Source organism: Crocuta crocuta, unplaced genomic scaffold, assembly GCF_008692635.1.
Source record: "Crocuta crocuta isolate KB4526 unplaced genomic scaffold, BGI_CrCroc_1.0 scaffold110, whole genome shotgun sequence".
NCBI classification, from domain to species: Eukaryota; Metazoa; Chordata; class Mammalia; order Carnivora; family Hyaenidae; genus Crocuta; species Crocuta crocuta.
The window spans coordinates 1,403,798-1,414,912 of record NW_027527386.1 but is presented as its reverse complement, the minus strand read 5'-3'; the positions used below and the strand labels follow the sequence as shown (position 1 = coordinate 1,414,912).

The following is an 11,115-nucleotide window of genomic DNA, read 5'->3' as shown; positions in this document are numbered from 1 at the left end:
CGCGCGCCGCCCCCACCCGCGTCCCCGCAGAAGCCACGCCTCCCCCGGCCCCTCACCTCCCTGCTGCGTCTTGACCTGGATGGGGTCCGAGAGCGGCCCGTCGCCCACGGAGGTGAAGGCCAGCACGCGCACCGTGTACGTCTCGTCCTCCAGCAGGCTGCCCACCGTGGTCAGCAGGCTGTCGTCCACGTTGTGCTTCTGCCAGTTGCCCACGGGGTGCTCGGGCTCCATGGTGTAGTAGACGCGGTAGCCGCGGATCAGGCCGTTGGGCTCCACCGGCTCCTCCCACTGGATGATCATGGTGGTGGCGCTGAGCATGCGGGCCTGCACGTTCCGCGGCGCGCTGGCCGGCGCCTGCTCGCCCGTGCGCGTCACCACCGACTCGCTGGGGGGCCCCTGGCCGATGGAGTTCACGGCCGACACCCAGATCTCGTACTCGGAGTTGGGGCTCAGGCCCCCGATGCTGTAGCGCGTGGTGGTGATGTCCTCCTTGATCTGGTACGGCCCGTCCTGGCTCTTGGATTTATACTCGATGACGTAGTAGGACACAGGGTCTGGGTTGCCGGAGTCCCACGTGATGGTGATGCTGGTGGCTGTGTTCTCGGTCACCACGGGCGTGCCCGGGGCTTTGNCACACGCCGGCTGCGGGGACTTGGCTTCCTCAGCCATGACCGCAGGCATCTCCTGGTCTACAGCAGCGTGGAGGACCGGCAGCTATTCTTATCAGTAAAGTTTTATTGGACTATGGCCACCCCTACGTATGGCAAAGGACTCCTTTCGCACTACAGGGGCAGAGCCCAAGGGCCGAAGCAGAGACCAGACGGCCCAGAAAGCTGAAAATACAGACTTAAAGCAAAAAATTTGCTCTTTGTAAAAACATTTACTGGTGCAATTGTTGGTGCCCTGTGTGTGCGGTTAACTCTGCTCAGCCACACCATCTGTTCCCATGGCACACTTTCTGTTCCTTGTACCAGGAATGCTCCAGCCCCAGAGGGCCACACGGCCAGCTCCTTCTCATCCCTGAAAGCTTTCTGCACCGCCCCGGCTACAGGGACCCTGCCCGGTTCTTAGCGGGGGCCAGAGCTTTCTTCACAAGTGTGCTCCTGGCACCCAGAGAATTGTCACTCTGCCTCCCACTTGCCCCAAGGTCTTACACCACACAGGCCCCAGGAGAAGTTCATTCCCTCAGCACAACGGCCAACAAGCCAGCTGAGATGGACGGTTCCCGTGGCCCGAGGACAGGGCTTGGCAGACTCCGCACAGTAACCATTTCCAGCTCTGCACGCTGGCTGGTCTGTGGGGACCACGCAGCTCTGCTCCTGTAGCCGGAAAGCGGCTGCAGACGAGGCATGGATGAATGGGTGTGGTGATGTGCCAATAAAACTTTATTTATAAAAACAAGTGGAGGGCCGGATTCGGCCTGCGGGCTGTAGTTTGGTAGCCCCTGTTCTAAAGCTAGGAAAATATCTGGGGGCACCTTCCTCGGACTCTCACCACAAACTTGCCATCTCGGGAGACCCAGTGGCCCCCCGTCCCAGCTCCTCCTCTCTGAGCCTGCACAGGCTGTTCACTTTCCTTGGAACCGTTCTCTACCTTCCTCTGGCTCGTTCCCGTTCAACTTTTAATCTTTCTCTGACGTAACTTTTCTGGAAGGTGAGACCCTTAACTCGGGGCGGGGGGTCCGAACAAGGTCCCCGTCATCTGCCCGTACATGTCACACATTGGACTCTCTGCTCGTAGATATCTATGCACAAAACAAGCGCCCCCTTCCCAGCCACGAGTGCCCAAACCCGGAACGGGAACACAGAGGTTTCCCTGTGCCCGGGGTCCAGGGAACACCCGCCTTCCCGCGCCCCCACAGGCCCCGCTTACATTTCACCGTGATCTGGGCCACGGCCTCGATGACGCCCAGGCTGGACATGGCCACGCAGGTGTAGTTGGCGGAGTCCTTGACGTCTGTGAGTTCCAGCACGTTCCGCCCCACAGGCATGTCATCTTCGGGCGTCAGGTCCTCGGCCCCCTGCATCCACTTGACGTACGGCATGGGCGAGCCCACGGCCACGCAGGTGATGTTCACGTTGCCGCCTGGCATGATCTCGTGGCTCATGGGCAAGATGGAGAATCGCGGAGCCACGCGGCGGACTGGGGGTGGGCGGCGGGCGGGAGGAGGGAGAGATGCGCAGCGTGGGAGGTGGGGAGACGGGATGCGAGGTGGGGGGAAGAAAGAAAAGCAGGAAGAAAGAAAGAAAGGAAGGAAGGAAGGAAAGAAAGAAAAAAAGAAAAAAAAAAAGCGGAAAACAATTTAAATATAAACAGGGCTGTTCCCTTCCCCCCAGCAGAAAAGTTTTTTTCTTCCAAATGAAAAGAAACTAAAAAAAAAACCAAATTAAAAAAGCAAATTCCAACACAAAGAAACCAAAACTTCAAAGGAAGGTACTCCACAAACAATATAGAGAGAGATACCGATATATAATAAGAGACATGAAGCGCTATTCCATAGCAACAGGTTTCAGTGACCAGAGCCACTGGTCACAGCACAGTTACGGACACAAAAATTTATCAGCTGTTTCTCATCTTTGCTGACAGATGTGGCTTCGGGGAGCAGCCCCTCCGCCCGCTCTCCCAAGCGGGGAGCTTTGGAAGCTTCTGGCTGCAGGTACGGGGGACGTTGGGCAGCGGGGAGGTCACAGAGACCGGCGCCGCCAGGAGGCAGAGGGGGCCGGGACCTTGGGCCCCCACCCTCGTCCCCTCTGGTGACTCAGGGGCCCTGCCCACTTCCCTGGGGGGGCCCTCAAGGAAAAGATGAGAAACTCTAATGAAATTTTTGTGGTTTTGGGGTATAGAAACCCTTCTAAAAGCTTCTGTCGGATCTGACAAGTTTCCATTGATAGATGCAGCTCTCAGAGTCACAAACGGCATGCAAAATAGGCTGGTTGAGAGGAGAGGGAGAAAGAGAGAGGGAGAGAGAGGAAAAGGGAGAGGGAGAGAGAGAAGGAGAGAGAGAGAGGGAGAGGGAAAGAGGCAGAAGGGACAGACAGACAGGTGATGCGAGGAAGAAGCCTGCTTTCGGGGGCCATCGGTGCACATCCGTGGGTGCCAGAGACGAGAGAGGAGGCATGGGAGAGACAGAACAGGAAGAGAGGCCCAGAGAGAGGGGGCCCACTTCAATGCTGCATATTAATTCTAGCGGATGTGACCCAATGTGACATGTCACATTGTCACATCACGGCCCTGGCAGAATAATAAATAGGATATTAATAACAATAATAATACTAATAAAACGAGGGAATGAGCTTGAATGTAGAGAGGACAGGGGCGCGTTCTGTGCGTTTCTCGCGGGGAAGCGGGTGCGGCCTTCTGTCCCCATGTCACAGACCCTGAAGGCGGCAGGAAGCATTTCGGGGGCTCCATTTTCGGAAGTTGGGCAGGTTTTGGGGTTGGGGTGGGGCAGGGGGCGGGGCCGGCCGCTCGCGGGACCTGGACTTCTAGAAAGGCGTAGCTGCTCCACAGAAGACCCGTAACTGGCTGCCGGGGAGGGAAGGACTTGGGCAGATCGCTCGAGCCAGGAAGAGGTTGTCCGCGGCTAAAAACTCTCGGGACCTCAAGCCACACAGGTGGGTCCCCAGCCTCGGGTGGGTCGAGGAGGAGTCTTGTCTCAAACTAGAGAGATGACAGACTGGAGGCTCAAGGGGCCAGCGGGTGACTTCTGACACCCCGCCCTGCCTGATTCACCTGCCACTGCCGGAGGGTGGCTGTCGGGGGCCTGACTCGCCCTAACAGAGGGAGGGGCTCCGGGGCACCAGTTCCCGCTCTTCCAGCCCCGGGTTCCGAGCTGGAAATCCCAACCCCTGCTCCCTGAACCCAGATGGAGGCAGAGAGGAGAGGGGAGCGCCGTGGGGGGCGGGGTGGGGGGCGCCAGGGTGAAGCAGCGGCACCCTTCAGAAAAGGAAGCCCCACGAAACGTCCAGTGNCGCCGGCATCCACAGCGAGGCGCGAGTGGGATGCCCGACGCTGCGTTGTCATGGAAACAGAACATGATGGGGGATGAGCGTGGGGGAGCTAATTAATCAAGGACAGAAAACGGCATCGACGTCCAAAACAAAACCAGGAGAAACAAATGAAAAAACAAAGCGGATAAAAGGAAAAAAAAAACCCCTCAAAAAAAAAAAACACCTAAAAACCAAACCAAAAACCCAACTGAACCAAGAAAAAAAAAAAAAAAAAAAACCCTCCAAAAGAAAAAAAACCACCCCAAACAAAGAAAAAAAAAAACCAAAAACAAAANAAAAAAAAAAAAAAAAAAACCCTCCGAAAGGAAACAAAACACCCCAAAGCAAGAAAGAAAAAAAACCAAAAACAACAACAAAAAAAACCAAAAAACATGGAATGAGTGTGGGGCTGAAAATCGGGGTCTGAAAGGGAGGAAGGGCTATGGCTTCCCCAGGGAGGTGCCCCGGTCCCCGGCAGAACACAGGGTCTGGCCTGCCCACCCGACACCCAGGAGCCGCGGCCGAGGCTTCGAGGCCGCCACGGAGTCAGATCCTCGCAAAGACCCTTCGGGGCAAACCAACCCAGCCCCGCTTCTCGGGGACACCACGGCCCTGGTCAGGGCTCGACCAGCAGCCCTGATCACAGACTCACTGATCACACAGCCAGGCAATCCATCCCTCACGACCTCAGAATCTCCCAGAAAACCTCTCCAGGCAGAGGTGGGAGAGCCGATGGAGCTGAATAAGCCGTGTGGCCTTGGGCAGGTCCCTCATCCTCCCAGAGCCTCAGTTTCTCCATCTATGGAATGGAGGTAATTGGGGACATGCCGAGGAGGTCTGTTAAGTTGACGAAGGCGTGCCCCAGCACATAGAAGGTGCTCAGCCTGGGCGAGGGGCCTGTGAAGGTCCCTTCTGGCCTTCCAGGATGGGGGGTGGGGGGAGATCAACTAGATTCTCAACCTCAAGAAGGTTTGGGATGAATTGGTTAAAAAGGGAACAGAATTTCTACTGAATCCCCATCTCATTTTATCTCTTCCAACTCTGTGGTAGGCAGACAGCTTTACAGCCCACTCTGTGGACGAGGGGGTGGAGGCTCAGCAAGTGGCAAGGTTAGCTGGAAGACACAGAGGGACTGGCGGGACCAGAGCTCCAAGCTAGGTATACCTGGTCTCTGCCTCTCAGGTAAAGCGAGTCTTCCCTCACCATCCTAAGTAGTAAGAATTAATGCCAGGTGTCCCTTCTTGGCACCTGGCTCTTTCAAATCATGTGTCTTTACCTTCCGGGGACAGCAAAGAGGGCAAAAGTACCTTGTCACCTATATATTCCAATCGAGTGAACAGTAACCAGTGACCACCAGTTGAATACTATCCAGCAGTCATCATGATAAACGTCCAGAAGCCATTAGTGGGACGTCCATACTGAAAGGGATTACTGGAAACATCAAAGGGAGCAAGACGTGGCTTTACGATTTAAAGGTTAAATATGAGCCACGTTTATTTCTGTAGAAGGCTCAATATCTTGCCCCAAAGACCCCATTCACATCTGACCTCATCTTAAAATATCTCTCCTTGGCGAGATTTGGAAGGTACCTCTAACTTTTCTCAAAGGCAAGGACAAAGCATATATCTTGAAAACATAAAACACCTGCTGTACGAGGTTTTTAATTATAAATCAGCTAAATGCAGAAGGGCGTTGATCAACAATAGTGACTTTCGTGCTCACGATCCCGAACATGGCCGGCAGCCATCAGTTAAATGGCTCTGCCAATGTGCCACAAAGGCTGACGGCTAAGCAGCTTTGCCTACTTGCTTTCTCATCCACCGCATCTGCCTCTGGGGGTGCGCCGTGTAGGAAGAGGGCTGGTTTGCCACGAGTTCGGGGAGGACCCTGCCCACTGACACGGGATGGCTCAGAACCCCCGGGGGGGGGGTCTCAGGAGGCCTCTGGGCAACCTCCCAGCCAGCAAGGGTGGCATGGCTGACGCTGTGTTCTGCCCAGTTTGGTGCTGACACCCACCCGCGACATCTCTCCACCCCTGGCTGCAAGCTTGAGGTGCGGGTTAGAAAGTAACGTGGGCAGAGCCCACAGGACGGGGTGGCCCCGCGGGACCCCCGCCCCCAATTACCGACCTGAATGGAGGGTCCAGGAAGGTTATAAGGGGACCACACCAGCCTTGGTCCTCAGCACGCTCCAGCTGGTTCTCGTTTCCAGCTCTTCTCGCCACCGAGTAGCCGGGGGTCCCAGCGGGGGGGACCCGAATGNCTCCACGGGTTTACTAAAGCTTAGATTACACCTGTCCGGGGAAGGGAGGGGGTCCGAGTCTAATTCCCAAGCCGGTTTCTCAGCCCCTTCCGTGGCACCCCAGCCTGTGGCCCAGGGAGCGGGGGTGCTGCCCCGTGGCCTGCCTTGGGCATCTTCCTGCTCTACGCGCTTGGCACAATCCTGCCTCCTCCCTCCCACCACCAGCTCCCTCTGCCATGAAGACAGCGTGCAAGGCCCAGAGGGACCTGGCTGGACCCCGGCCCGCGGGCTGCCCAGTGGCCTCGGCAAGTTGTTATGCACTTTTAGCTGCAAGTTTTTGCTGTACTGTCGATGTTGATCTTTATTCCTTTTTTTAGTACCCTCTCTCCCCCCGCTTTTGTTTTGTTTTGTTTTGTTTCTTTTTGGTTCTAGTAGAAAATGGGATGACATCTCGCCAATTGGATGACTTCCTTGCCACCCCTCGCTGCGGCCGGCAGAGACGGAGGGCTTTCCAGACGACAAGGTGTAATCTAATATTCCCCTCACTCCATCCCCCCCTCCCTCCCCCCCCCACCCCGTCAAAACAGAGGAAACAGCGATGCAAAGGGTATGAGGCAGGCAGCAGGCGAGAGGTTCGAGAGCTCAGTGTTCCTGCGGAACGCCCCCTCCTTGCCGCCCGCCCAACCCAAACAGAGGAAAGTCGGCCTCCCCCACCCTGGCACCCCCTCCCCCCTTGGGATGAGGGTGGGATGAGAAGGGCTGGGTCCTGTCGGGGGCAGGGTAGGGGGGAGGCATGGCCAGGGGTGATCAGCAGGAACTGGGGAGCTCAACACACCCCAGTGGGAATCTTCCTGGCGATATGGGAAGTTCAGGGAGCCTCCAGATCGATTATCTGTATCTATTCCTCTTTCAGGGGGGCTGGGGGGAAGATCCAGGAGGTCAGGAAAACACCTAGGGGTCACATCCACCAATCACACGGCTTGGGTGCTAGAAATGGAACATTAAAAACAATTTGTCCCATAAAATTCCATGCTATGGTTTGATCTGGAAAGGCTCGGGGAGCGGATCACAGAACACGGGAAATCGGGGCAATCCAGAACCCCCACTGGCACTGGGCATCGAGTCCTAGTTTCTGAGCTCAGTGTTCAAGACCTGTCATTAAATGATCCCAGCCCCATCTGACATCCTCTCCAACCCTAAAGGTATCCTGAGCCCCTGGAGGGTGAGCCGATCTTCCCCAACCCCACGAAGCTCTCACAGCACCAGGGGGTGGCACACCATTTAACTGGGTCCTGTGCACCACGGGGTCAATGAATCTATGTTGCTGGACCAAGTGCTAAAGACACCACCTTAGCCGCTAAGCGATCCCTTAAAGCCCGATGTTAAAGAGACAAACGAGAAAATTAACAGCCAGCGAGAACGTCTCTGATCACCTTCCCACCTCGTCAAAAGCCTCGGCTGCAGCTTTCCCCGGGGTGGGGGTGGGGGGGAGGTTCTGGCTGGCTGTATTAAAAAAAAAAAAGGGAGGGGGGGCTTGGTCTGGATTTAGGTCTTTGTAGGTCAGAGATCCATTTCAAGAGGAGAAGGGCATGGTCTGACTATCGCATCCCTGTAACCACCCAGGGTCAGCAGAAGCCGCTGTGAACGAAGGGAATTAGGTTGGGGGGGGCAGGTACTGAATCCTTGCGGCTAGCTCTGCGCTGGCAACAATGTAACAGCTTGTAGCTTTCAGGGCAAAGCGTGCCAGGCGGCCCAACCCTTCTGTGGGCTTGTGCTTCTCCGCAAGGGTAGCTTAGCTCCCAAGTGGGGCGGCCCCCGAACGCCCTGGGAGAGTGACGGGGGCGAGATGAAAGACATGGCGCTAGGCGGGCTACTGATCTCACGGGAACTGGGTTAGAACCGGGAGAGAATGAAATCGTGGGATGGGTTCAGAAAGGCACGGGCGAAAAATGAGATCTGAGCACATGAACTGGGTCCTGCCCTGCAATTCTTTTCAAAGCACTTTACCCTGGCCGCCTTCGCCACACAGTGGATCTGTGAAGTACTCAGTGGGGCAAGTGGGGTCCCCAAGGAAGGGAAGTGACCTGCTCAGATCGTCCGCTCGAACCCTTTAGCTCTACAGCCATCCCACTAGTGATTTATGTGCCTCGCACGACACAGGACACTTGAGCATTTAATTAGCTCAGTGGACTCCTCCTAGTTCAGATCAATGGGACCCCAAGCGATCAGGCTGACTAGCCCGAGGTCACACAGTCAGGGAGGGGCAGAGGCAGGCTTTGAATCTGGGTTGGCCAGAGCCCAAGACCCTCAGCCACCCGTTGGTTTGAATTCACTGGAACCCAGCTTTGGTGGAGGGGCTGGGAGACCCTCTCCTCTATTTTTTAAGCTCCCCTAAGGGTCGGCCTGGCAGCGCTTGCACTGGGTCAACAAGGAGACAGGAGACCTGAATCTCCTCTCACTGCATCTGACGTCCTCTGGCCAACTTGGCCGTGAACTTCACAGTAAGTGGGAGTTTGGGGAAGGGAGGGGAGGGACAAGAGAGGAAAAAATGGTGACCCCCAACAGGCTGGCCTCTTCTCTCAANGGGGGGGGGGGGGGGGGAATAAAAATCTAAATGAATTTATTTGGGGTTGGAGTAGTATTCTCAAGGGCTTGCCTTTCTCTGGGGAGGGAGCAGAAGAAGGAAGCGTGTATCTCTGAAGGTTTGCAGGAGTGAGAGAGACACTGGGGGAGGCAGAGACAGAAAGAGAGAGCGAGAAAGAGAGAGAGGGAGAGGGAGAGGCAGGCAGTGGGAGAGCAGGGGAGGCAGAGGTGGGGGGAGAGGCTATATCCAAAGTTCCCCTGGGATTCTCCAGAATTCCACAGTTCTGATGCTCGGGTGCTCAGAAAGTGACCATGCTGTGTTGCTGGACATGAAGTCTGTGACTGGGCCCAGAGCCTAGGGGAGTGGAGGAAGCAGCCAACACTGCCTGAGAGGCGGAGGCATAGCACCAAAGGGCAGAACAACTGGCTAAGTATTTCTACCAAAGTCGCTACGTTTTCTGATGGGCAGTTTTGTATTTGTGCCCAGCCAGGGTGCGAATGTCATCAAACCGGCTGCCATCCTGAGCACTGCCTATGTGCCAAGCACGTGTCATTTTGGGAGAACAATCCAATTTAAGGCAACCACTTCTCACACGTGGCCTGTTAACATCCTGAACAAGTTCTCAAAGTGCTGGTGGCCCATTTAGTTGCGCTTCAAATGCCTGTCTTCCAGGTCATCTGGGAGAGGGGGAAGGTGGTCTCATGCTGAGGCAGAGAGATGGGAACGTGCCTGCTTGAGCCCCCTTCCAACATGGCTGCAGTGTGGGGCTGAGGGTGCCAGCTCTGGGTAAAGGGGGGCTGTCCAGCGAGGCCAGGCAAATTGGGCCGCTCTCCCCTCACCTCCCCCCCAATCTGTCTGTTATGCCACTTCCCTTGTGCCCCTTGAGCCCGGGCGGTCACTTTCTGCCCCAGCATCCCAGCTGTGGGACCCCTACTGCCCTCCCGGCTGGTAGCTGGGACAGGAACACTGGCTTTGAAATCACAATGCATTTGGAGAACAACCACAGAACAGCTCAGCCCAAGAAAACCGAAACCAAATAGCACGGAAACACGAGACAGAACCAAAGACAAAACGCTCTGGGGGTAAGAAGGGAACGGGCTGAACGGGGATGGAAGGGGGAAAAAAAAACGAACGGATCGGTTTTTTCCCCCCCAAGAACAGAACAAAACCAAAATAATAGTAATAATACTGAAATTCAAAGGAAAGAAAGAAAATACGAAAAAAACCAAAGGAAAAGAAAAGAAACAGAACGGGAGACGAAAAACGCTCCAACAGAAGGCGCTGGGAATTCACCAAACCAAACCGACAAGAGTGGCATGCAGAGAAATTTTTACATTCTCCCAGCATGCATCAGGCCCGTTACCATGACGACGAGGAGTGCAAAAAACTTAGCAACAACATTACCAACGGATGCATAGAGGCGACCACAATGCAAGCATCGCATGTGTGCGGCCGGCCCTAGGCCGGGCTGGGCGCGGCTGAGATTTTCGTGTCTTTCTGGGTTTTTGCTCTCGCTTGGCGGTTTTGTTTTGTTTTGTTCGCTTTGCGCTGTTCGCTTTGCGCTTACGATTCGTATTCCGTCTTTTTTTTTCTCTGTGTGCGTGTCGGTGTGTGTGCGCGTGTGCGTGCGTGTCCGTGTGCATTTCGTGTGTGTGCGTGTCACTTTCAGAATGTAAAAATGTGGGTAAAGAAAGTAAAAAAGAAAAAAACACACCAACCTTCTCGAAGCTCTGAGGGATGTAAAGGGGGTTTGATGCAGAACACAATGACATGGGAAGAAGAGAAAAAATAGGGGAGATACAGAGAGTAAAAAGAGGACTTCCCAAGGCTAAAAGCTGCAATCGTTTGTTGTTTTTTCTTTAAACCAAAAAAAAAAAATTAAAATTAAAAAATAAAAAAGAACAGCAATGACCTTTTTTCTTTTCTTGCCACATAAAAACTACATTTGTTCTCCACGATTTTCTTTTCTTTTTTTTTTAAATTCAATTCTGGAGCGTCTGAGGCCCAGGCAAAGATCGGGAGGCTGGACCCCCAAAAGATAAGAGGCTTGAGCTGGGGACCCACCTCCGGGGGAGCTGAGGACACGGGGGTCCCCCTCCCTCGTCGCACCCTCACTAGAAGCCCCCCCTCCCCGCCCCATAATGCTGTCCACGCTCTCCTCGAACCCGCTGCCAGACGTACAAACCCCGTTCCCAGGTGTTGGCAGAGAAATAATAAGCAGGTCAGATGGAGACCAGTCGGTTGGAGTCGTGGATGCGCTATAACTCACCGGAGGTGCCGCGGCAGTGGCCTGGGGTGCCC

At 55.0% G+C, this 11,115-nt stretch overlaps 1 protein-coding gene across 1 annotated transcript in view; it reads right to left on the bottom strand.

Annotated features, from left to right (window-relative positions):
* Positions 1 to 11,115, bottom strand: part of PTPRS (protein tyrosine phosphatase receptor type S) — an 81,708-nt gene that overhangs the window by 52,481 nt on the left and 18,112 nt on the right. Inside the window, 2 exon segments of the mRNA XM_077751249.1 lie at positions 57 to 656; positions 1,873 to 2,142. Coding sequence (XP_077607375.1) covers positions 57 to 656; positions 1,873 to 2,142 — 870 coding nt within the window.